Below are 26,978 nucleotides of genomic sequence, written 5' to 3' on the forward strand. Positions count from 1 at the left end.
AACAGAAAGACGTTGACGAAGAAAGTACTGGACCCGTCCCTTGAAACGAGAGTGGGGTTCGGATAATGTCCGATTTGGGCCTAGTTGACCCACCATTTACAGGTGGGACCACACTACTAGCGCACCCACACCAGCCCCACCACCTCAACGAACTCCGCCTACTTCTCCGTCCATGCAACACGTGTGATCGTTCCTAAACGTGTGTGTACGGTCCATAATCCATATCCATAATACTCACAAAAAAAAAGGTCAAAAGTTAACTGAGCTCTCAGCTCCCAAACCCTGCTGTTCTGCCACTGCTTACAAACGCCATTTGAATGTTTCAAATTTTAGTTATTTGATTTTTTTTCTTCAAACTTAAAAAATTAAAACTACTAGATGTCGTTAAATGGTGAACTGAATTTGAGCTGAGATTGAAATCAGAATCAAACAATTAACACAAGCAAACGATAAAAACCCCAATAATATTGTTTTTTATTTTTTATTATTTGCAGCGGTTTTAGCATGAACACTATTAAACCACTCACACTCCATCTCTTTCGCTCTTTCTTCATCTTCTTGTTCACTGCGTTTGATGATTCCCTGCGGGACGGCTCATGAACTGCAACTCCTGCTTATCGTAAATCTCCAAAGAAAAATCCCTAAGCATCTGAGGCTTCGCGCCACCACTACAGCTACCACTGTTCCTGTTGTTGTTGTTGTTACCGCTAGCACTACTCGAGCTCACGCTCGGCGCCATCGTCGTCGACGACCTCTTTGCCGCCTTCGCCCCCACCGTGCTCGTGCTCACCGCCGAGTTCGATAGCGCCGGCGACGGCCCCCGAACCTCCACGCCACAGCCGCTATTCGCCACGAACGACGATATAGGCCTCGCCGCCGCCATGTTCGCCATGTTGAACACCGGCGTCACCGTCGGCGACAGCGCCCATATCTGCGGCTGCTGACCCGACGGGCCCGCACCGGACCCGACCTGACCCGTCGCGGCTGCGGTCGGCGGAATCATCCAGAACGCATTGGCCGGGACCATCATGCCGGCGTTTCCCACCGCCCAGAGTGGGACCAGACCCTGAGGGACGGCGGCCGGCGTGGCGGGCCCCACCGGAGCTAAACCGGAAGACTGCGAAACGGCGTCGCTTACGTCCACGAACTCGCTGTTCGACGGTCGTTTCCGCTTCTTTGTTGTGGAGGATGGTGACGAGTCTTCGGCGGGGTTGTTGCTGGACGTGGTGGGGATCTTGAGGGTCCCACCGACAGAGACGGCGATGGCCGGGACGGTCCCGGTGCCGGTGGCCTCGATGATGGCTGGCTCGGCATGTTCTAGGAGCCACCGGACGGTTTCACCGTCGGACTTGTGGCCCAGTTCCCGGGTCAGCTGGAAGATCCGGGCGGCGCACGTGGCGGGTATTCGGATCCTGCGGCCGCGGCCTTCCACCTTGGTGTGGCGGTCTTTGGTGGAGGAGCGTCTGGTGGCGGCGGTGGAGACGGGCATGGGCATTTGCATTTGCATCTGCATCTGCATCGCCGCCACGGGGACCATTCCGATTGGCTGAACATGCGGCGGCGGTTGGTAGTGGGTCCGCTTGTCCGCGTCGTCTGGCGGTGGGTCAGAGTCAATGGGCTCCACCTTCAGCGGCAAAGCCTGAAACGCCGCCGTCTCGTCCAAATTGGGTGGCCTCCCATTTCTGTCGCTTGTGTTGTTGTTGTCTTGGGGGTCTCCGGTGCTGGTGCTAAGATCGGAGGTGCCTCCTCCGTCGTCGTCGTTGTGATCCTCTAAATACGACGTCATTTTTGGCACCAAAATAGGAGGGAGAAATGGAAAGTATGCAAGAGACCCAGATAGCTTTTGGGTTTTCAGAGGCTACGGACCGTTTGTTTCTCGAGAGAATCTGCGGGAAAATTATTGGGGGTTTAACCTTTTTGTGTGAAGTTCGGTTTTGGTTTTTGGAGAAATGGAATGAAATGAAGTGAAGGTCTCTCTTTCTTTCTCTTCTCTGTGTCTCTACAGCCATAGGACATTCAAGTATGGAACTGTAAAATAGTAATATAACGGAAAAGGAGAGAATTAATTAAAAGAAATTGGAGGAAAATTTGGGTGGACCCCACTGGTCTAAAGATCGGAAGGTGGGGGTTTGGGATCCTGGGGTGGTGGAGTGTGCCACGTGTAAGGGCCCCACTTGAGTGGGCCGGTGGGCCTGAGTTTTATTTATCATGTGTCCCAATCGGTGGACCACTGAGGAGGAGGGGCTGAGAGGGTGGAGAGTGGAGTCCGTCAGAAAGGTCTGGAAAAATGCTTTTTCTGCGTTTTGTTTTGTGGGTGTGTAAATGGATTGTTTCATTGGGGATTGGTTGGCACTTGGCAATTGGCATGGCAGAGGCATAACCTATCTACTACTGTGGTCCATCCAACACAAAGCTATAAAGTCTTTATTACCTTTTCAAAATTTTCTTTTTTAGCCTAACCAATGTTTAATAACTAATCATTTTAGTGTGATGGATATTTATGATATTGGGTGCCTAAGGCTTTCTAGGATGGTGATCCCTAAATACCCAATATTCAAATTAATTTTAAGTATCAAAAAGTGTAAAAATATAGATTTTGGGAATTACCAAGACAATGGTATTGAGGCCCAAATATGAGGATATTAATATTTAACTCATTTATTTATTGGTGGGTCAGCCATTTAATAGCTTTTATTTGTTGGTGGATCATCCATTTAATTTGGTTTTGGGTATAGTTTATACCAAAAACTAAGGACAGCTTTTGAGTCTCAAAAAATTATGGGAATCACATTATGACCCATTGTGGCTGGACTATACCCATTTTATACCCAAAAAATGGGTTTGGAGATCAAATTTAGACTGCATTGTAGAAGACCTAACTAGGTAAAAAGAGTTGTGAATTTGTAACACTTTTTGTATGTGTGTAAACACAATTTCTGAGAGTTAATTATCCTAGTATTGATATCAACCAAATATCATAGAATGATAGAAGAATCTCTACCGATGCTAAAAATTAGAGGCATCAAACATGTTAGGTTGGCATGATACGACAAACATAGTATGATTAAAACGAATATGACACAATACAAGTACGAAACGGATCGTAATTCCTAATAGAATAGTACGAAACATATATAACTATTTGAGTCAATACAAGCACGACATGATTATTAAATGGGGCATTATGGACACGACATGCCCCGTTTGAAAACCTTAAAAAAGAAGGCATTTCCTAATCGTATCAATTTCATATCATTTGGTGGTCTATGTGCGTATTGAACATAATAATTAATATATAGCAAGGCAAATTTGAAAAATTAGAAAAAATTTAGACTTTTTGAAAATATTTAATCATTTTCTTAGAGTTTAAAAATATAATCTCTTAGTGGTGCTCGAGCTCTTTGTGATAGCGTCCAAACTCTGTTGAATGGTGTTAATGTATACTATATAATGTTATCAGAAAATGTAATTTCTGTGGCATTACTCAAACCTAAAATGGTGGGATGGAGCTTGGGCAAATTCTTATTCCATTCAACATTCTTATTTGGGTTACAAAATATGTTAAAGACTTAAGTTTTGACAAGCTCGAATGGTCCAATGGGTGAAGCCAAAAGAGGGACTTTGATTATATATTGTATCTGTTTTTACAAGTGAATTTTGTTGACTTGTCGGCTAGAGTCAAGTTTATGAGCTCTCTCCCAACTCATAAGCAGCAACCAAATTTTTTGTCCCCCAGCGTTTTAGCAGTAGGTAGTTTGACATTGTTTTCAAGTCTTTAGTATGCAAATTCGGAAATTCCTTCATGCCCTCAACACACCCCACCATTGTGCATGCCCTAAATACATCCCAAACTTCATAACGAGTGCCCCAAAATCAAAAATCTGATTTTGTGCCCAAATCAATTAATGTAAGTATCATTATCCAGATTCTACAGGATATTCGTGGCTGACTCACCCACCTCAAAATTGGGTTCTATCGTCCCATTTGACATCAAACTCTATTTTATATGTTTTAATATCACACTGATATTTTGACTACAATGGCAGGCTTTGACTGGTCTAATCAGGGTCATATTTGTCTTTTCATCTCGCGCCAAACTTTTCTTTTCTCTTCTTTCTCAGCCCGTCCATTTTACTCATGCATAGCTTTCCAGAAATAGAATAGTTTCGCTCCACATCTTTGCTAAGAGTTCGACTTTGTTAAGAACTCTGTTGCAAATTCTTGGCTAGTTTTGGTCTCTCCCACTTAGTATGTACCAAAAAAATAAATGATAATCAAATTTTGACTTTAATTTTTGTCACAGTAAAGGATATCAAATCCTAGACTTACTCTAATTCTAACCAGTACCCAACCCACCCCCCCACACCACTTGGATGCCCTACCCACCCTCACCACTTAAATTAAGAGAGCTTAATCGAACTCTTACATTGCTCTTTTTGAATATAAAAGTCTTTACCATTACATCAACAAGGCACCAAGCCAACCAGTTACCAGATACCATGAACCCAAATACCATAATGGCATCGATCATAAGCATAATAATACATTTTTCATCAGACAGTCAACCCATTCCCTTTTTTCAAGATTCATCAATTAGTTCATGAAAAGAGAGCTTTACAGTACAAGTACAACGAGGTCTCAAGCATGGGTTCCATGTCAAGGACTTCGACTCTGGTACAATATCATCATCATCATGGGAGGCTCAGTATCACAAGCCTTTTTAGGTTTTAACAAGGTGAACTATTGTTGTAACAATTTATTAAAGAGAAAAAAAAAAATTAAACTGACAACACTTGCTGCCAAACAAACTATTTGCTTTAACATACAAACTTATGGAAGCCAAGGATATTCTTTCTCCTTACAAATTACAACTGACATCTAAGAACATAAATGCCAACTTCATGGCATTACAGACTTGGTTATGTTCACCATTTAGTGACCATTGGCAACCACACCATTCTTGCCGGGGGCGGCAGCGGTACAGTCCCCATCCTTCTGAGCATAGAATCTACGATACTTAGAGTCGACTTCGGTGAGATAGTACGTGCCTGGAAGTAGAAGGCTAATGTCCTTGTTCGTCACAAAGTCTTTGCCTCCATACCTGTGCTCCATGATCTTCATCACTTCAATAAACTTCTCTGGAGGGAACTGCATTAAAGAAACATGTACAATAAATAAATTCCACAACAGAGCACCTTTATATCAAACAATTATGGATTCTCCAGACTTCCCATCCAGTAGCAATAGCATAAGGTTCTAATTTTCATAGCTGACTGATATTCCATGAAATTATGCTTTATGGGAAAATGAAGAAAAAAAACAAGTACCTCGTGTCTTGCTTTCAACTTCTCTCCAACATTCATCACGGCTGCAATGTTTTCCAAGCTAAATGGATGTTGACCAGCACGGATTTGCAATGAGAACATAGTGGCAGTTGAGCCACTTCCATAAGAGAACAGTATCACACGCTTGCCATCCTGTTATCAAAGACAATTTATTAGAACAAACATTTCAAATTTTCAAGTGAAGGCAAGCCTTTTACATTATAAATTTAGGGCATTTACCAATGCGCTGTTTTTGTTATGAAGGAGGGATGCAAATGCTGCATAAAGAGATGCAGTGTACATGTTTCCAACTTGCTTTGGGACCAAAGTTGTTGGTTGCACCATAGCATCATATAGGGGCTTTGCAACTTGCTGAGATACCTGTAGTTAAATATATTAAGTTAAAACTAAGTTAGCAATTAAATAATTTAGACCAACTGGGATAAATTAGAATTAACATCAACACCCCCATCATTCGAGGGTTTTAACTATACCTTTTCAAGATCCCGGCTTTGGTAGCTCTCGTCACCAGATAGGCTCGAAAAAGGTGCCAGCTTTTCTTTAGCAGCCTCATCAATGGAACTGCATATGGAAGCAAATATAATAAATCACCAAAGTACATGTATATTAAGAATAAATATCCACAAGTAGCCATTATGATTCTTAGAGGGATGAAGGAAAGACAAGAACCTGGCATTCCTTGTGAAGTCCTGGAACACCAAACGAGCAAAGCTTTTTTGTACGAGCTGCAATAATTCCAAATAAAAATTATTTTAAAAGGAAAAAAACATTTTAATATTTCGATTGAAAAACAGAAAGAGTGATCGGTTGCAAGATCATAAGTGCTAAGAATATACCTTGTTGTATGGAGAATGAAATACAAAGTACTCAGCATCAGAGAGAGAGAATTGTTTGCCTTCGATTTTCTCATACCTATAGTGGGCAGAAAAAAAAAAAAACCAATTAGGCATTTACAGAGGCACAACTATAGCAAAAATAAAACAAGAACAAAGTAGAATGATTTCGGTTTTTTTATAGGAACTCACTTTTTACACATTTGCTTATAGCAAGAATCAAGAGCCATCAGATAACATGTTTGAGAAAGTTTCCCATCAACCACCTACAAAGATAGCCGTTAAATTATAGAATCTCCAAAACTGACAATTTGATCATTAAATAGTAGATATGACTCCTTTTGTCTGAAACATGTACATATCAGAAACAGTGGGAAGAATTACCGGATATTCACTAGCAAGGTCGGGCTTGTAAAAATCATAGACATGAGACATATGACTCCCCCTAATTTTGCTTTCAAAAGCAAGAGGAGCATCAGGTCCAATTAGCAAGGCAATAGCAGCTGCTCCACCAGTTGGCCGTGCTGGTCCTTCTGCGTAGACCTGACAGAGGAGATAAAGAGATTAAAAATACTGAAATAAAAAGCTGTCTAGCTCTAACATTGAGTGAATCAGTATCTTGATGTGTATGCACATACAGCACTGGATACAACAAACAAAATGAAAAAATATAAATGCATCTCAGAGTTCATAAGTATTTGCTGCCATGACCTTGTAATTTTATGCTGTCAAGTGACATAATATTATGTGGTGAATTACACCCCAATAAATGCCCCTTTCCCCTGCCCCACCCCCAAAAGAAAAAACAAACAAAATAAAAAATAATTTTCACATCCAAACATTGTTGCCTAGGAAGACATTAGCCCAGGGAAATGTGTATTTAATATCTAATATCATGGACAGGAAAAGAAAAAAGACATCAGCCCAGGGAAATGTGTATGGTCATTACCGCACTGTCAGTGCACACGACAAGCCCATAGCGTCCATCCCACGAGCTACTCTCTACCCAATTGACACAGTTGAATAAAGCTGCAGTTCCTCCATAGCAAGCATTAGTTGAGTCAACACCTTCAATGTCAGTATTTCCATGCTTCTGCATTAACATCAGAGAGAATCAGTGTTAAAATGTTTTGATGGACTTAGCATAAGATAGGGCATAAAAAAGCATACCGAACAAATCTTATTAAAAGGAAATTAATGGCAGAGCATACAGGTAAAACTAAAAAGGAAAAGCTCAATGAACTTCCAAACACAGTGAAAATAAGCAAGAGTTGTGATTTGAACCCAAGAGCCAAAATAACCCAAGCTAGTTCATTTAGTCAATTATGTCTTTCACCACTTGATAAACCCAATTTTTGGCTTTTACAAGTAGATCAAAGTTTCTATATAACCAAAGGGTAGACATTATTTTGAGCCAACATTTTCTGTTTAAATAATGTTTCTCATTTGTACCTCATCTGACATTCTAATCCTATAACATATTTCACTTTGACTGATCATACCCCATCAACCAAAAAACAGAATCAAGACAAAATGTATCTAAAATCACTGAGGCAATACCTCAAAAATTTGCATCAGGAAGGTCTTAATCGATTTGCTTTTGTCTATCACAGTCTCGCTGCCTACTTCCAGCCGACCAATTTGTTTTGGATCAATCCCATATTTCTCAAGAAGGGTGGTAACCACTGTCAAACTGAAAATCCAAAAAGAGTAGGTTAATGATTAGCTCTCAACGAGATGCTGGAATTAATAAATATACAATTAAATGTAGAAGGTGACGATAATGCACAGTTTCTAAAGTGATTCAGAAAAACCATAACTCATTTTAGGACTAATATACACAACAGAATAGAAATGTGCTGGAAGAAAATGAGACCATACTATGGCATCTGAAAATTTATTTAATATTTTCTCCTTTACAAGATCTTTTTCCCAACAATTACGGTTATCATGTCCAAACTGGATTAGAAGGTCCCATTTTCTATGCAGGTTTTCATTCTGAATCATCAGTTTTCCAGTGTTTAAGTCAGACACTTTTGGTGTCCTTGTGCTCTTAAAACTAATTAATACTAAATGCAATCGCAATGAGGGAAGTAATACAATGTGTTAAGTTATAAAAATATCAAGGAATGAATGTAGAACTAGTACCTCATAGAGATGACATCTTCCACCTCTGAACAAAATGCCATGCAATCCTGTCCAAGTCCAATGGTGTATTTCCCTTTACTGGCACCATCATGAGCCTCCAAGGCTTCCTGTTGCATAAACAATGAAAAAGTTCATTAGTTGATGCATATCCAAGTGATTTGGCTGACAAGACTTCATGGTAAACATATCAATTCAACACTGCAGGGAATTGTAGCTCTGAGCAACATTAGCTTTTAACACCACCAATACTCCTTTTTTGTGTGTATGTTATTGCAATTGTAAAAACATAAAATATTAAAATTATTTCTGGAAATTTAAAAAATAAAAAATTTATCTCACTTTTTTTTTTTTTTTTATAAAATTATAGTCACACTACGTGCGAAGTTAAAATTCTGAACAACAAACGAAGTAAAAATGCACAAGAAATTTTTAAAAAAGTTAATATAAAGTTAAATTAATAATTTTTTTTATTTTTTTTTCATCTAATTCCAGATCAAAATGGCTACTAACAATAATAATACTAATTCACACATTACAGGAAAAACGTCAAGAACACTTTGGAGTTGACGCTAACAGGATTCTCATATTTTCAAGTAGTTCATAATTTTTTTAAAAAAAATCAACTAATTAATTAGCTGAGCTCTTTTCTCCTTTTTTTTTTTTCTGATTTAACAAAAATAAGCAAGCGAACAACGAATCCAAAAAATCAAGCATCGTTTCTACTTCTCGCAGCAACGGAAAAGAAACTCCAACCACGCAGACACACAAGGATGTGATGTGAGCGAACCCAAAAAAAAAAAAAATGGAAAAAAAAAAAAAAAAAACAAACAAACAAACAGAGAGAGTGAGTGAGAGATCGTCACCTGCTGAATACAGGTAGGAGGGAAGTAGATGTCGACGGCGAGAATTCCGACGTTTTTGGCCATTTTCGCTCTGCTTCTTTTTCTGACTTGAACGATCGATCCCTCAGCAAACAATCTAACAGAGCGATCCAAATAGCAGCACCAGAAAAGCTTTCCGCTCTCTCTGTTCGTACAGCTCCTGCTCTTCTTCGCAGAGGTCAGAGAGAGAGAGAGAGAGGGGAATGGGATTCTCACTCACACAGAGTCCACGAAATTCGCAACGAGCTAGAGAGAGGTGTGGAGGTGCTCACATTTGGGAGGCCTCGCTGGGTATATATAGAGAGAGAAGGCAAGCCTCTTTCACAGTGCGAAAATGCAGACTTCGTGAGCTTCGTGCAAATATGATGGGATGGAGGGCGCCTTCTATCTTTGACCGCTAACTTTCCCCAAATTTACCCCCCCTGCCTTCATGTCACGATGGCAAACGGCATCCCAATTGGCTTTTTCTGTTTTTTTACTGCTCTGCTTATTTTGGATTTTTGCTAAACTCACAGGGTGTTCGTATCATTTTTCACCGCATGCGTTTCTTCTTTCTGTTTTTACGGTTTTACCTGTAACTTCGTAAAACAGCGAGAATTGACTTCTTATTAGGAAAAATTAGAGTTTAGTTCTTTTAATATTTATTATTTGAAAAAAAAAATTTATCATTTTTTTATCATTTTTGTTTTAAATAAAGTTTTTATTTTTTCTAAATAAAACTCTTTGATTATTGTCTTGTCAAATAAATGTTTTTTTTTTAGGGTATATGATATGAGTTCACCTCATATCTTCTTAGGGTATAGAATAAGGTTTGTGGAACCTGCATATTAGGTTTTAACTCTGAGATTTTGGACGGAGACCAAAATCTCAGAGTTAAAAACCTAATATAAAGCCAACAAACTAGGGCTTGAGAAATAAGTAAAAATGCATTACCGAACACTCGAAAATAGCCGCTGAACACTCGGTGCCTGTTATGTGTGAAAAAAATATAAACTAATGCACAAATATTATGTAACATAGAATAGTTATAATATTATTAGACTTTAGTTAAAATTTTAAAAGTCATAAAACTTTAGTCTGTATATTATAAAACTAAAGGACCTAAATGAAAGTCTCCATTTTTATTATTCAAAAAAGGTTAATTATAATTTGTCCACCGAGATTGGAACTTTGTCTTCCAAATTAAATTTTTAGACATTTTACCCTCATATTATGTTTTGTCAAACACATAATTCTTTTTTGTAAAAAAAATATCAAATGAGCACACATGGCACTCTCTTCGAACACCACGTGTGCAAAACTGATAGAGAATACAATTTTTTTAACAAATTAGGAATCTTCTATTTGACGGAACATAATATAGGATATTAATTAACTGTTAAACAAAATTATTTTAGAGAACAAATGCATTCCCCAATAATTTAGGAAAATAAATTATAATTAACCCTTTAAAGAATGGGTGAGAATCAGACTCTTACATTGAAAATGGAGGAGGTACGCTGTCATTGAAGTTATAAACCCTATCACCTTAATATAGCTAAGTATATAATTTTAGGAAGGTTTTTTTATCATAAATTGTCCCTCAACCTTGACCAAAATATCAATTTGGTCCTTAAAGTGCATTTTCACTCAATGTGGTCCTCCATCTTTACTGCCGCACATAAATGTTGTCCTTTTGTTGTATTTCATCTGAATTTGCGTCAAAATTTGTCATGTTCAGTGCACATGACCTTTTCTGAGGGCCAAAATGGTCTTCACACGTCCCATAACCATCCTAAAAGACTCTAAAAATTCTTTAATTCCAAGTTTACACTTAAAAAAGATTAAAAATAAAATAATTAAAAAAATAAAAGAAAAAAATGATCCCCAACCCAAGTCTTAATGAGAGGGTGTGTTAAGACATTTTTACCCTTAAAAAAAGGTTTCATGCTGCTTGACCATTTTTAACGGTAATTCAAATGGAATTGAACAGAATAGCAACATTAATGTGCAGTGGTAAATATGGAGGATCATATTGAATGAAAATGCATTTTAAGAACCAAATTGATATTTTTTTCAAATTAAAAAAAAAATTTGTGATAAAAAGACTTTTAGGAAACAATAAGTTAGGCAACTTCCCTAACAAATTTTACCAGTTGACTAAATTAAAAATTTGTTAATACAAGATGGAGACACAAGGGTCCCAAGCTATTGCTTAATAGTTGTCATGACCTGGCCTCAGCCTAATGGAGGCTAATTAAAAGCACATATAAGATCAGCAGGTGGCATAGCTTTGTTTTTGTGTGTGTAAACCTTTTTTTTTTGTCAATGTGTGTTTAAACTTTAAAGCTACTCATTAAAGCATTTAAAGCATGCTAGTGTTGCAAAATTGGCAATGAATGGAGAAGTATTACTTACCAAAAGAAAAATTGAATGGATAAGTGGAGTGTTTATCAAGCAATCACTTTTTTTCTAGGTTGTGTGTGTCGCTTAATTCATAAAGTTCTTTGTATCATTTGTCCTATGTTAATGTGTAGCATAATCAAGGTATGAGAATACATAATATTGATATCAATAAAGAATACTGTAAATAAAAATACCATAATATTATTATGGTTACTCGAAATGCCTAAGAAATATTGAGAAATAATGTTGATATTTAATATAACATTTTTTGACAAGTTTTGTTTGGCCAACTAGTTAGAGCATTTACTGTCCTTCCTTAAATTTATTTCTAAATTAAAATTTGAAGAAAAATGACATAAAACACAACTCCAATCATTTTTTAAAATTTCTCTAAATTTGAGATTTTCTTAAAAATTTCTCCAAATCAAATTAAATGGATTGGGCTCCCCAAAACCTGCAGCGGTGCTCTTATTACTTGAATCAAAACATCACTCTTAATTATGATAAAGGAGTTTAACCCCAAAAGAATAGAGTGCTGCTATTTGCACACCCTGTTTTTTCTTTTTGCACACCCTTTTATACAAAAAAAATCAAAACTAAAAAAAAAAGACACACTTACCCCTCACCCAACACACCCTAACTCAATTTTTTCTCTTTTGCACACCTCATCAACAAACAAAAAAAAACACACACACCCCCTTCATCTCCCTCACCCGACCACACCCACCGGCCACCCACGCAGCACCCACCTCCTCCCTCCCCTCCACCAAGCCCAGCCCGACCACCTCCTTCCCCTCCACCCAGCCCGACTTCCTCCCTCCCCTCCACCCAGCCCCGGCCCCATCACATCCCCTCCCACCCCATTTGGGTTGAGGTGTGCTGCCCATCAGGCTCTGAATTTACAACCTCACCTCCCCACTCAATCATCGAAGCACTGTCCGCCAAGTACGAGAATAGGAAAGAAGGCCAATAACCCTTAGCAGTGTATCAGCTTCATTTTTCCCAATAACACAGGAGAGATGCTTGCACCCATTGCTATTTCACTGTTGATTTGAATAAAGCCTGAGCAGAGGAGATTGTAGCAGCCAGTGGCAGAGAGAGAAAAGGGAAGGTGGAGGGGAAGGTGGTGGGCTGGGTCGGGGCTGGAGGGAGGGTGCGACGGGGCTGGGCTTCGTGGAGGGGAGGGAGGAGGTGGGTGCTGCGTGGGTGGCCGGTGGGTGTGGTCGGGTGAGGGAGATGAAGGGGGTGTGTGTGTTTTTTTTTGTTTGTTGATGAGGTGTGCAAAAGAGAAAAAATTGAGTTAGGGTGTGTTGGGTGAGGGGTAAGTGTGTCTTTTTTTTTTAGTTTTGATTTTTTTTTTACAAAAGGGTGTGCAAAAAGAAAAAACAGGGTGTGCAAATAGCAGCACTCAAAGAATATGGTAAATCATTTTGTTTGCATAAAAAAGAAAGAAGCCCAAGGAATAGTTGTTACTGGAGGAAAACTTTGTCATACAATCACGAAGATATATAATCACATTTTTAATCCTTAAATCTCTTGAGAAATTTTCCTTTCATTATGAGAATATAGATTTTCTCTCATCATATATGATTTTCTACCATACAACCATTGTAGCATAGGCGAACTTGTTATTTAACCTTACTTTAAACTTTACTAATTTCTAAAAGGTAAATATATTGTTATTGTTGTGTCAACAAAACAAACAAAAGAGTATAACATGTTTTGGAATTCAAAAACTAAGAAATAATGGATATTTTGGTCTCTGGTGGATTCATGGTGACAGTTTTACCCTTCATATGTGTATATATTTCATTGGCTCATAGCCTCATATGTATCTTACAAAAACAAAAAATAAAAAGAAAATAGGCTGAGATTTTTTTGGCCATGAAAATAGGCTGAGATTTAATAATATAACCTAACAGCCAGCCAGACATGCCACTTGTGACTAGGAGATCTGGTGACAGAGACACACTCCCAAGTCCCAACTACCCCCTTGTGGATTCCCAACACCGTCCGATTATGTTTTATGAATTATGATTCCCCAACATGCATCAATGCATAATTTAACTCTCGATAATTAAAGTATTAAATATCATATTAAAAATAAAAATATATATATATATTTTAGGTGATATTGTACTAAGAGAAAATACAAAAAATATTGTATTCAATATCAATACCCGTGGTGATGAAAGATGGGGTAGTGAGTTACATGATAGAAATTCTTAAGTAGGACTGTTTGACCACGTATATGGTATGATCACCGTTATATGTACTGTTTATTTTAAAAATTATAACTTAATTTAAAATTAGAACACATGTAAGTATGTGATAAAATCGTACAAAACACGTGTCACGACTGCCCTACTAAAAAATTAATTAAAATTGAGATACTGATGCAAGTTCTCTCTCCTTATATGATAAATATAGAGTTCAATTATTTCTAATATTACAGAAAAATAGAGAAATTTTCAAAATTTTTGGAGTATTATTGTATTTTCAGGCCGTGTATGTAGGTAGCTAATTATTAAAGTTTTTTCGGTTGATTTGTTTTATTATTGATTGTTGACATGTTAATATCTGAGGTAGGGCCTACTGCGCCTTGGTGCAATAAACAATATGTTTGGTTAGACAACCAAATTTGACTGCTTCTGAAGTCCATCATAAATCTTAATCGATGTATAAATTATAATAGTCTAAGAGGGAGGGCTTTGCCAATTTCAACGTGCCCTTTTCATTTTTTGTTTTTTGCCACTATAACAAGAATAGAGAATCAACAAGTAAACAGACTTTGCAATTTGGGTCATTTGTCTGCAACAAATACATTCGACGTACAAAATTTATATTAAATCATAAGTTGGATATAAAATTGTAATAAATAGAAAATTATAATATGTGACGATTATATATGATTTTCTGAACTAATATACATATATGTGAGAGAAATGACAGGGTTTTTTTTTTTTTTTTAAATAATAGAGGCACTTTTATTTGTATCCAATTTGTGTCTCATCAAATCCTTATCCTGGCAATAAAATATTCTAAAATCAAGTTAAATGCTTGAGATCTCTGAAGTCTGTTCAAATCAATTTGAGCTACTCTGAAAGGGAAAACACAAAGGAAAATAGCAATGATTTTTGGAGGAAAAAAGAAAAAGTAAATAATCAACAGATGAAAATTTCTTAGAAGACTGGGAATATATTTAACTCAGAGTGGACCTATTCGTCCTTAAATTTATTTATTTTCTATGAAACTCAAGTTAAATATGTGAAAAATTGGAGAAAATTAATGAATAGAGATGGGCATACCGCATATGTGACAGACTGAGGTATCTATTTATTTCGCGGTACTCACCTAAAAATAAAGATGCAGTTGAAGGAGTTAAAGTAAAAGTAAATAAATAAATAAATAAGATTGACCAAAAAAAGTAGTTCAAGTTGGAGGAGTCAAATTATGAGCTGAATAATTTAGTTGGAGACTGGGGTATCAGGCCACGTGGTGACGTGGGTGCGCAAAGTGGATGTCGTTTTACTCTTTGTGCTGTACATGTAACATGTGTAGTGCAGTGCTGCAGCAGTTACGAAATTTACACTAATATAACCATATTTTGGGAAAATGACTATAATCCTTGTAGTTATGGTATTTCTCAATTTGGCCTCTACAGTTTTGATCTTTTCAATTAGGACATTGTAATTAGCAATTAAATTTCTGGCTAAAGAACTCTTCAATTAGTTAGACAGAATCTTGCATGTGATTAATGGTAAGATGATCTTTGTAATACCATATTTTGGGTATAATATGTGTATATCTCTAATCGAAGTGGAGTCTACTAATACAAGTATGTTTCATTTTCACCTCTTTTATTTTTCAATTAGGATTCTTATAAAAATAAATTGATGTTGTATGTAAGAGTCATGTGATTCCTTGGAGTATCTCCAGCAATTTCCTAAACATCTCTCCAAATTTAAATTTGAAGAAAATAGGCATAAATATAGCTCTAACCCTTCTCTAAAATTTTTTCAAATTTGAGATTTCTCTAAAAGTTTTCATAAACTCTCCCAAAACTTCCGACAGTTAAATTTTATATGGTTTGGATTTTGGGGAAATTTCAACTTTAGTATTAGAGAGCCGTTCCCCAAATTTAAACTTTTTTTTCTCAAATTTACCCAAATTTGAAGGAAATATAGAAAAATGGTTAGAGTTGCTCTTAGATAATGACTTTATTGCTAACAACAGCTAATTAGAGAGACTTGATTGAAAAAAATTAAAATCATAACGACCTTTATAAATGATAAAGGGACATATGTAGACTTTTTGGACATTAAAAATACTTAATTTGTAACACTGCTTGGAAAGTTCATACCATCATTTGCTCAAATTGTCAATGTGGAACAACCACTTCTTTTTATTTCTTCTCTCCCTTTCTTTAGGTGGAGGCTTTATATTCAACCAGTAATGAGTTGCAGCTAATAAGATTCCAAAAAAAAAAAAAAGAGATTCCAAAGGGAAAAAAAAAAATAGAAGAAAAGAACTATAACTATAAGTCTATAACTACCATTGGGTTGCTTGAAAATCAGAAAAAGCTATCACCACCAACATATGGTCATGAATGGTGGACTGAATACAATCCATGTAAAATGCTTTTACGAGACCCCATATATCTATACTACGTACCATGGTACATGAAACACATACTTATTTGTTTGCTAACTCAAAAAGCTTGCTACATTGTATGCATTGTCTCATTTTTTTTTTTACTATAATCGACTATGTTTACACCGATTATGCACATCATTATTTTTTTACAATTAACGTAAATTTTTTATTGAATCTCATACCAATTAACAGTTTACAATCATTTATGTTTGCATAAACGGTTGTATTTAGTAAAACTCTTCAACTTATATATATATATAGGCTCATTCTGTTGAGGTATGACCTTGTTGGGGCCCACACGAGTCATTTTGTATCGATCCGAACCGTTCAATTTTTACATCTCCATAGATAGATCATTCTTACAAAAAAATTAGCCAAATCGGAAATTATTTGCCTAGCTAACTTTGATAAAACAAATGGACGGTTTCATCGAAAATATTTGGTTCGTCCATTTATTTGATCAAAGTTAGATAGGCAAATGATTTCCGATTTGGCTAATTTTTTATAAAGATGATCTATCTATGGAGATGTAAAAATTAAACAGTTCGGATCGACACAAAACGATTCATGTGGGCCATAACAGGATATACCTCAACATAAATAAATTGAGATATACCTCAATAGAAGGAGCATGTATATATATATATATATATTATAGAAACTAGAAAGGTAATATAAATCACCAATCATTTATAAACCCTTTTCTTACAAACTTTATGATCATGATCTTTTTAACTTACATGATATCAACATTTATAACATGTAGGCTTCTTTATTATTAATTTTTTCCACATATATAACAATTTAGTTGGGTACTTGGGTCCTACAAATTTTGCATTAATCAATTTGGACGCACTAGCACCAATATGCTCTTTTTCAACCATATTTAGATAATTGAAAACCCATATATATATAAATTTAATTTGATGAATATATATTGTATTTAAATAAGTGGAGGATATACTTCACTCTCATCATCATGTTCATATAAGTAGCATGCCAATGTTGATCAAATGATAACAAAAATCGACATCTTTCCCTAGGAACCAAAAATGACGTTTCTATCAAAGTTGGTGGGTGAGGAGAAAAACAACGTAAGTCAGATTGAAGCTGCTGAGTGTTTCAAATACACACATACACCTGCCACTTCTAATTAATTTATTTTCTCAAGCATTAAAAATGAGCGACGACTTTGACGAAAACTCAAGGCGGGCCTGACTCGGTGACTTGGTTGGTAAAGCACGAGAGCAGCAAGTCCAAACTTGCAAGCATTAGTGTACACTACTATGCCATTCAAGATGAGCCTTCGATTAATATGATATACAAAATATGATGGATAATTAAGAGATAACACATTCAAAATTTAGAAAATGATGTGGGAACAAAAGTGCGGCCTTTACGAAGTTGATGCCACGTATTCCGGACCCACTATATTTATTAATCCTTTTTTATTAAATGATATTAAGAAATAATTATCTATATTGGGGATCTCATTCAGTTTCTTAAATTGTACTCATATTGTTTTCAATTTAGTCATTTGGAAGGGGCAATATGTGTAGGGTTTTTATTTTAATAAGTCTCATTATTAGTATTAGTAGTGTATTACCAAACTTATTTATTGTAGATTATGTGTTACTTTCAACAATCAAGTTTGACTGATAGTTTTTTATAAAAGTAATTTGCAGTCTTGAAAAATGGACAGTTAAATCGAATTACAGGATTGGTCACATTTTAGAATAGACCCCAAGAGTGTAATCTTTAAGATTTAGTTAAGCACCAACATAGACTTTCCATAAAAATAAAAAATGAAACCCAATAGACTGCTGTATTTTCCTTCTTCTTTTTTTGGGAGAGGGCATAGACTGTTGTATTTATGTGCATGAAATTGATTTCTAACATCAAATTTATTTATGTATTGAGTAATTTGCAATATGATCAAGTGGGCATAAATGAAGGCAACTTATTACTTAGTTTTCTTCAATTCTTTGATGCTTGGGAATAAATAAAGAATCCCAGTGTATTTTTGTGTCAGGCTTAAAGAATAAAATTTGAAAACTTGCACGTTTGAGATACTTTGACTTCATCAGTGTGATATCATGCTTGAACCTTGAAGGGTAAACAATGGAGGCTAAGCTACCGACTCAGTGAGTAATCCAGCCGACTTTATCAAAATGATATTTGTTGGAGTGCTTCAATAATCTTTGACAATGGAGATATGTATTCACTGTGTATCCAAATTGTTTATTTATCTCCACCAAAAGAAATGTTTATTTATGAGTAAACAGTTAAAGGAACAAAAATTACATTTTAAGACTTTATTTAAAGATTTAAAGAAATAATGTATGTATATTATATGATTGTAACAATTTGTAATAAAAGGTGTTTATATAGTTAAGACTATAAATTTAAATTATTGATTATGTTGATTCTTATTTGAATGTGTGATCTGAATTTCTTATTGGACAACATATATGTTTATATTACATTATTGCTCTGTTAGAGAACATTATGCATCATATAACATGTTATACGTGCCAATAAACTATTGCTCCCAACTATACATTTAATAAAAACTTATCTAATCAATAATCCAGATTACAGATATTTTAGTGTTGTTGGACATGGAAACGACTATCTATGAAAGTTTGTTTTTGGGTAAATAGATAGCTGTGAAAGTTATATAAATTAAATTAACAGTAATTAATTTTATGAACATTATTATATGTTTTTTCTTTTTGTTTATTCCCACCTAACCCTGTATATGATTCCTAAACGGCTAAAGTGCTAAACCTATTCCAACTATTCAAATCAAGCAAATAATAACATTAAAGTCAAAGCCAGCCATACACTATAAACTACAGCCTCCTAACCTAGCTAAATTTTTAATTATAAAGTTTTATGTGTCCATTATAAAATCCTATGATTCACAATGAAATTAGGCATTTGTCTCTCATTTAACTTGTATAACTTGAAAAAAAAAAAAATGGCTATGAGACTTCCTTTTTTCCCCATGATTCCGTCCCCTGTATAGAACCATGGCTGCCATAGTTAACTCACTCTTTCTCTCTTGACTCTCTCCTCTTCAGTTCTCTCTCCTTTAATCTTATGCAAAGTCCTTTGACCTCTCTCTATTTTATAAATTCTAACATTTAGTCTTTCAATATATGATTTGTCAAGCAAGAAAGGGAGGAATATGATGGACAATGAATGGTGCGGGACTGTCACTCATCAGTACAAGCCTAAATTAATTTAATGAAATGTTATTGATGGAAATAGAGAGTTGTAACCCAAAAGAAATATTAAAAAAAAAAAAAAAAAAGCTAAGAACTTGAGGAGGTGGCTGAAGCACTGCAAGAGATGTTGAAAAAGATTGGGGAAAAAAACTTTAACCTATAAAACTGGGTTCTTTATCAGGTTATGATTTTTCAGTTTTTAATGTTAGCACACCCACTTCAACATGGGTTAATTAGATGAAGAAAAAACTCTTAAGAGATTTTAATCTTCATTAATTCATCAAAAGTCTAAATGGAAAGAGAAATCTTAGATTAAATTATTCTTTAGTTTTCCATTGTTTGAATCTCAAATGAACATTTAGGTTTAAGAGAGATGTGTTGCAGATGACTAGATATGAAAAGAGATGAGAAGGTAGTGGCAAATAAAGAAAGAGTCGGCGTTTGAAGTATAAGTTATATTTCATCATTTCTTAGTCATAAAAACAAATTTTGAGTATTATAATCTAAGAGAATTGAGATTAGGTGAAGTTTTAAAAATTGGCAGTTTCGGGTACTCTACTTTGGGGTCAATTATCTTTAATCTTATAACAAGTATATGTTTACTGAATTTGGGTGAGATTTGATAGGATAAAAGGTAGACCAAATTTGAGAAAATAAATCTGGACCTTTTATTGAACAAGTGAAACAATTAGTGGACCAAAACAGAACTTAAAAAAGATTGTGGACCAAAATTGAACTAGGTATAAAATAACTAGACTCAATCTATAATTTTTTCTTTTTTAAATGGCCCTTTCCTGAGATTAGGTGTGGAGGGAAGTTAACAAGAGTTCATCATGATTAAACTTAAAAGTCCAAGTGAAGAGTAGCCACAAACTTATAGATTAGAAATTTTTTCTAAGAATTGGAAATAGAAAGATTTGTTGACAGATAAATCTCGAATATAAGACCTTGCATAATAGTTTATCTACTCTTAATTGCTTTTGAGTTCGTTGGATACTATAATTTTGTTTTCATCATATTTGAAGAGGCAATACACATAATGGGCCAAATCTTCACGTAACTCAATATAAGTTGTCTATGTGTTGGACTTATAACGCCACACATGAGTTTGTGTATTGAGAGAAAGGCCTTGCATAATAAATATTTAGACTAACTATTAATTATTTATTTAAAGATATTTTTCTCCCTTAGTTGGAGGAGATTTGAGAGTCGAATTCCACTCCATCATGATCAAAAAGAAAATATTCTTTTGGGCTGAGCTAAGGCCACTCAACTCGAAAAAGAATGTTTCTCAGGTCTTTCTGTGGAGAAGATCAATTTTCTAGTGAAAAGACATAGCCCTTCCTGAATTTGGGCCTTTGGGTCCAACTGTGCAGTCATCAAGAGCCTAGGCCCAGTAGTTTTTTATAAATTCAATCCAAGTACATATATCTCCCGATCCATTTCAACCGTGTCTGGCTTCATGCTCCTAGTCTCTTCTTGTTTCTCCAACTTCATCATATGATGCTTGAGCATTATATTCCAATTTGAATTTGGGTTTTGCTTTGCATGAATATTTGGATTATGAATTGGGTTGAGTGTTTTTTGACTCTTTCTCTTTTATTGTTTTTTTAATTGAGGATGAGGAATCTAAATTTAGGACCTCTATAACATTACGGAGAAAAATATCACTAGAGTAATAGTTATTGGATCAAAAGTTAACAGATTTAATGATTTAATCCGAAAGATTGTCATCATTATGATGAGCCTGATACACCTTATCTATGCTTGGCTGCACAGTATATGGGTATGAACTTTATATTATCTGTGGGTCCAAGTAAATCCTTCTTGAGTTGGCATTTGATCCTACATGTACTACTATATATCAATATATGTAGCTTTTGTGAGGTCCCTCCAATAACTCTGGCCCAATGCAATTATTGTAGCCTCCCTGTTAGGCTAACTGTGAAAGAGAATTAAAGGGCAAGAGACTTATCTAATATGCAGCGATGAGTAGGTAAATACTCTTAATCATTAGAACATTAGAGCATGAAAGTACGATCGATATATATTGTCAAAAAAACTTCCCAAAAATAATATTTCAATTCATAGGAGTTTACATAAAGATCATTAATAGTGTCAATTACGTGGAATATAATTATGGTTATGTACGTTCTCTTGTTAGACAATGTTGAAATTCTATATAGTCAACTCCCTTGTCAAATAAAAATTCACTTAATCAGTAGTTCAGATTAACATTATGATAGTATAACATGTGAAGCGATCTAAATCCTCTACAATTTTGTGTATTTTGCTTGTGTATAATTGGATGCACTTCAATTCTATTGATAATACATGTTATTATTGTTCCTCATAATATGAACGAATGAAAGAATTTAAATCTACTTCAAACCTCAACAGTCCTTTGATTGAGTGCCATGTATCTCCACCTCTCCTTCTCCACAAAGTCTGCATCCAAGAACCTTGAAACAAATGCCCAAACCCTGTAAATGTCTTCAAAGTTAGTCAGGAACCCCAACGCAGCTGTGACCACAGAAACCCCAGAATGGCATTCATCTTTTTTCTTGTTGTTCAAGACAACACTTGCTTCCACTTCACTTATACATGTCTCCAACTTTGTTTCCCTCTCTTCCTCTTTCTTGTCTGAGAACCAAATGTGGTGCAAAACACCATAGCTCAGTGAAATGTTGTTTCTATCAGCTAGCTTCTGCACAATTGCTGGATCAATCTTTTCTCCTTTCCAGTCAAACACATTGAATGCCAGGTTTGGTCCTCTGTCAAATTTGATCTTTGGACCATAGATTTTGACCAATTGATGCCCATTTTCTGAGTGTGGATGTTGAAGACTCATCAATGCATTCACTAACCAGTTGATCAAGTACCTGGCTCTCCTGCTAATCACTACTAGGCCTAATGAATCTGCATGATCCAAACCCCTACATTCGATCTCCGAGTTCTGGAGCTTGGAGATTGAATGTTGGAGTTTGGATTGGCTAGACTCAGAGTGTTTCTCTAGTTCAAGAATTTCTGAAAATGTTTGTGTCTTTTTCTTTATGGATACTTCTCCAATGTGCTCTTGTAACCCAAACTTAGATTGTTTTTGATCAATTTCAAGGCCCATAGCAGTTGGCTCTTCTGGGAACTGAGATGGTCTTGATGCTGGGACAAGGCTCACAATTCCTAAGCTTGTAGCATTGGTTGAATCCTTTAATACTGAAGCAATGGATTTCTTGACAAACAAGCAACCAAACCCAGATGGGTTCTCCCCAAAAACTTTGAAGAAAGAGCAAATGAGAAAGTCAGGCTTAAACAGAGAGAGGCCTAAAGTGTCCATGTCCTTAGGTCCCAATGAACATGCATCAAGCAACACATGCCACCCATTTTCTTGTGCTATGCTCATCCACAGATATGAATACCGAGCTCCGGTCATTCTTGACTGAAGCGGGAAAACAAACAGCCCCTTCTTCTTCCTCGTCTTCCTCTTACTAACTATCCTTCTTCTTAATTTTCTTGACTGAATTCTCATATTAGGCCAAGAGAATTCGGCGGACATGACTCGTCCTCCCCTTTTCTTAGAGATCTCTGTCATCACATCCACTGCCTCACTCTTGTAGTCATAAACAGTCAGAAGACTCGGATTGTTCCGAAAGGGATAAGAGTCTGCTACAAGTTTGAAAGCTGATGACTGATTGGCAGTGAATACCATGGTGTAATCACCTTCTGATATGTTCATATAACCCATGATTCTTTTCCTCATTTTGATCTCCAATTCTGATTCTTGTCCCCCATACAGTACATGGGTATGCAAGTTTATGGACTTGTATGAAATATCGAAAAAGGATAGTTCAGGGGAATGCAATAATGGAGGAGGAGGAGAAGATGATGTTGAAGCAACTGAAGGTGTTTGATAATGCTTCTGTTGCTGAGAATAAGAGAAGAGGCCATGTCCAATGTAATCAAGACATACATGATTGGAGAGGGTGAGATGGTGATATTCTTGGGCTCTGATGTTGTCTGCCTGATCAGTTTGTGAGTATTGGGGGTATGCTTTCTTGAAATAGGAATATGATTCATGCAATGAAGGGAGGGACTCATGATTGGTGAATTGGGTGTTTGGGTAGAGAGAGGAAGCTGTTGCAAGAGTGAAGTCATACCTGCATATGGTGACTTTGTTTGTAGACTTTGGAGTTGAAGCATAGGACCCTTGATTATGAAGAAAAGGTGCTGCACAACAACCATGTAAGCAGGCTTCTGAGGCTTCTCTAATGCAAGGTGATTGCATTTCTCTTTTTTTTCTTCCCTACACTTGAAATTATTTGCTTCTGGTTCTCCAATTTTTTTTTTCTTTTATTGGGTATTCTCAGTGCATAAATGTAAAAAAGTCTTGCTGAATATCATTGAGGGGCCGGGGACAGGTAGTGTCTTAAAGGGCATTCCATGAACAAGTCAATGTATTGAATTGACTCTGTCATTCATATGCTTCTCACTTTTCTGGCCTTGTCTTCCATGTTGATCACCTATTCAGTTGCATTAATAGTGGGAGCTGATTCATTAATCACAATCACTCAATTGTCAATACCATTTCAAATAATTGGTTTGAGTTGGTGTTGTGTTGAATCTCCAATTCTGAAGCCCTTTTTGTTTTCCATGATGAGCCTAAAATTTGAGGTCTCTCCCAACAAAGAATGAAGTGGCTGTGGTTGTTCCCTAAGAGATAATGAGCTTTCTTGTCATCCTTGAAACTTTTGTCCTAAGATTCTGAAATGGAAAGCAACAAACAGAAAAGGGTAAGATGGGGGTTTTCAGTAGTGGCTGAAACTGTTGCAGGCCAAAACCTGCTTTGAATTTTGAATTGTTCTGTGTGACCAAATAATAGGTTATCAATTTTTCTTATAACCAACACAAGTAGCTGTACCTTCTTAACTAGTGTGATATTTTCCATATTGTGCCATACAATTGCGCAAGTCATTTTCTAGTGCAGGCAGCCTTATGGACCCGCCAACATGTCAAATTGTCAATCTGTTCCATTAGTGGACGATTGTGACGACTCTCTTTTCAAAGTCTTTGCAAATTAAATTTTTGGGTCAATTTGAGAATCTTCTCTGAAATTTCTGAAAGAAAAAATCAGATAACTTTTAGGGTATGCTAAACTTTTGGTAATCCCCCATAAGGCTATTGAAATAGGAAAAACTTTGGCTGAATTTTATCCTTTGAGACTAGGCTGAATTGTTCAGAAAAACTCTTGCATACTAATAAGTGTATACAACACTTTTCTTATATACATTCATTACATGATGCTTGCATGATGAGAGAGATGTCGGAAATGTCCATTATATATTTATATGTAAGAATTTCTCACAAAATAAAAGGATAATATAGAACGTATGGATGAAATATTATAGTGTGTATTTGCTTAAGAACAAATTAAAGACTATTCACTCTTATGATGTCATGGGTCACTAGATTTTCAGATCAAACTTTGATAGAAAGAACAATGGAAATTAAACAAACTACTCTATATTATTGTAAACAGATTAAAAGCGATTGATGGGGATGTGAAAGGTTTCAGAGGCATTGTTGGATTGCGTGGAGTTGAGGGCAGTGCGTTATTAATTACTTATTAAACTGCCTAATAAGATTGAAAACGTCTATATCTGAAACAAATTTTATATGCAAGAGTACTTTATCTACTGCTCATGTAATCTGCTGATGTGACCTGTCTCTAAGTCCAATGGATGCTGCTAGCTTAGCTAGATATCATCAGCTCCTGCATAATAAGATTTGGACCCAAATTGTTAAAACTGCATGTAATGCAAAACAGTGTTACATTTTTGTGGGATTGGCAATTCTTTGTACACCTACCAGAGGGGCTTGGGACGGTTTGAGAAACCTACCTACCAAAAATATAGACTGCAAAGACTAAAGAGTGAAACTAAGAAATATCAACTAATAGTACGTGATCAACTGGACAACATCAACTAAGAAATTAGGAGTTATGAGTGTGGATAATTAATCTCATATCTAAAGGAGATACAACAATCTACAATATATAAATTAGGTGATCAATTTACTACGTACAAATACCATTCTGATTTTTTGTGATAAAAGTTTACACGTGTTGAGTTTATTGGGCCTCACCAATCCTTGGTATATGCCCAAGTGCCCAACAGAAATAATGTTTAAACACCATTTGCAAGTAGAAGCATCATTTTGATCCATCAACTATGAGGTACAATGTACCAAAAGTATAAGAGACACTTGAATTGAATGGCTAGCTAGTCATGCATTATCAAAACGCTAAAATTATAGCCTGGCACGCAAAAGTTTCTTAAGAGAACCATGTGCGCGAAAATGTTATATTATATGTTTGGTAAAGTGACTTTTTTTTTTTTTTTTTTGAGAAGCAAAGCTGTCATTGATGATCCATTGGGATCATGAGTTACATCATCTGCTAGAAGATGAGAAATTAGCCAAGGAGGCACCTCAACATTTCAGGTACAAACATTGCTAGCTACAAAGCAAATCGAGCCAAAACATGAGCAACGCTATCATAAGAACGTGGAATACAACAACATTTAACCGAAGAAAACAACTGCAAAACTTCCTTAACATTATCCAAGAGATGCCCATCAGGAGCCAAAACTTCTCCCACCACCCGAAGTCGAAATACTATGGCTTGTGCATCATTAATAGTTTCTTTCTATGTTAATTATGCATGGAATGAGAGGGAGTTTCTTTCTATGTTAATCATTAATAGTATTATTTACATAACTTGTATGCTGTCTCATTAAATATTGGAATACATATATATAATTTGATCTTTGACATCAATTTCATCATAGTGTACATATTATTAGTGGAGATTTGGATTTTCTGTTTATCTTGTTTTTGTTTGTTTAACTTCGTTTGTGTAACATAAATCGAAGGGTTTATACCATTCACACCCAAAAAGTGCTATCAATCAATCTCATTTTTTGCTTCATACCTTAGGTAATAAATACAAGACTAATTAAAAGTTAATCATAAACAGTAGTAGGGCTCGGTTCGGTTCGATAACCGAACCAAAACTCACAAACCGTCCATTGGTGGTATGGCTAGCTTCGGAACCGCCACCGCTGTCGACAAGGTCGATTTCGGTGGCTGGGACTTCACTTTCTCGCTCTGCAACTCCAACTCCAACGCCAGTCACCTGCTTCAACTCCAACTCCAACGCCTAGTCACCTGTTGCAACTCCAACTCCAGCCTCTGCATGGCGCCGGTCCGACCACTTAGCCCCAAAGCTTCGCCTACAACCCACCACCACATGCAGCTCACCTCACATGTGCCACCGTCGCACCCACTCCCTAGAGCTTCTCCGCTGCCAAGCCCAAGCTCACCGTCCACCTTCGGGATGGTGGTGGTTCTTGGTGGTTGTGGGATGCTCACGAGGAGAAACCAAAGAAGAGGAAGAAGAGAAACTAGAGAAGAAGAAGAAGAGAGACTAGAAAAGAGGAGGAG

At 36.2% G+C, this 26,978-nt stretch overlaps 2 protein-coding genes and 1 pseudogene across 2 annotated transcripts; all 3 read right to left on the reverse strand.

Annotated features, from left to right (window-relative positions):
- Positions 1–386: 386 nt before the first annotated feature.
- On the reverse strand, positions 387–2,210 carry LOC147273941 (transcription factor TCP9 pseudogene; annotated as a pseudogene).
- Positions 2,211–4,706: 2,496 nt separating this feature from the next.
- Positions 4,707–9,546, reverse strand: HMGS (hydroxymethylglutaryl-CoA synthase / HMG-CoA synthase / 3-hydroxy-3-methylglutaryl coenzyme A synthase). The gene is made up of 12 exons (XM_086256356.1): positions 9,190–9,546; positions 8,327–8,433; positions 7,739–7,871; positions 7,128–7,271; positions 6,563–6,721; positions 6,371–6,444; positions 6,182–6,257; positions 6,015–6,070; positions 5,819–5,906; positions 5,565–5,705; positions 5,328–5,477; positions 4,707–5,148 (listed from the first exon to the last, which is right to left on the reverse strand). The coding sequence occupies exons 1-12, from the start codon at positions 9,250–9,252 to the stop codon at positions 4,933–4,935; spliced, it is 1,407 nt and encodes a 468-aa protein (XP_086112482.1). The 5' UTR covers positions 9,253–9,546; the 3' UTR covers positions 4,707–4,932.
- A 12,130-nt stretch (positions 9,547–21,676) lies between these two features.
- LOC147273943 (molybdenum cofactor sulfurase-like) lies at positions 21,677–24,184 on the reverse strand. Its single transcript, XM_086257211.1, has one exon. The coding sequence runs from the start codon at positions 23,761–23,763 to the stop codon at positions 21,868–21,870; it is 1,896 nt and encodes a 631-aa protein (XP_086113337.1). The 5' UTR covers positions 23,764–24,184; the 3' UTR covers positions 21,677–21,867.
- Between the last annotated feature and the right edge of the window lie 2,794 nt (positions 24,185–26,978).

This window comes from Dryas octopetala, chromosome 9, assembly GCF_963921425.1.
Source record: "Dryas octopetala chromosome 9, drDryOcto1.1, whole genome shotgun sequence".
In the NCBI taxonomy this organism is placed as follows: domain Eukaryota; kingdom Viridiplantae; phylum Streptophyta; class Magnoliopsida; order Rosales; family Rosaceae; genus Dryas; species Dryas octopetala.

Coding starts and splice junctions, on each gene's coding strand:
- HMGS (XM_086256356.1), bottom strand. CDS start 9,252: ATGGCCAAAAACGTCGGAATTCTCGCCGTCGACATCTACTTCCCTCCT. Junction 6,071..6,181: donor TTCATTCTCCATACAACAAG/GTATATTCTTAG, acceptor GAATTATTGCAG/CTCGTACAAAAAAGCTTTGC. Junction 5,706..5,818: donor AAAGCCGGGATCTTGAAAAG/GTATAGTTAAAA, acceptor ATTTAACTACAG/GTATCTCAGCAAGTTGCAAA.
- LOC147273943 (XM_086257211.1), bottom strand. CDS start 23,763: ATGCAATCACCTTGCATTAGAGAAGCCTCAGAAGCCTGCTTACATGGT.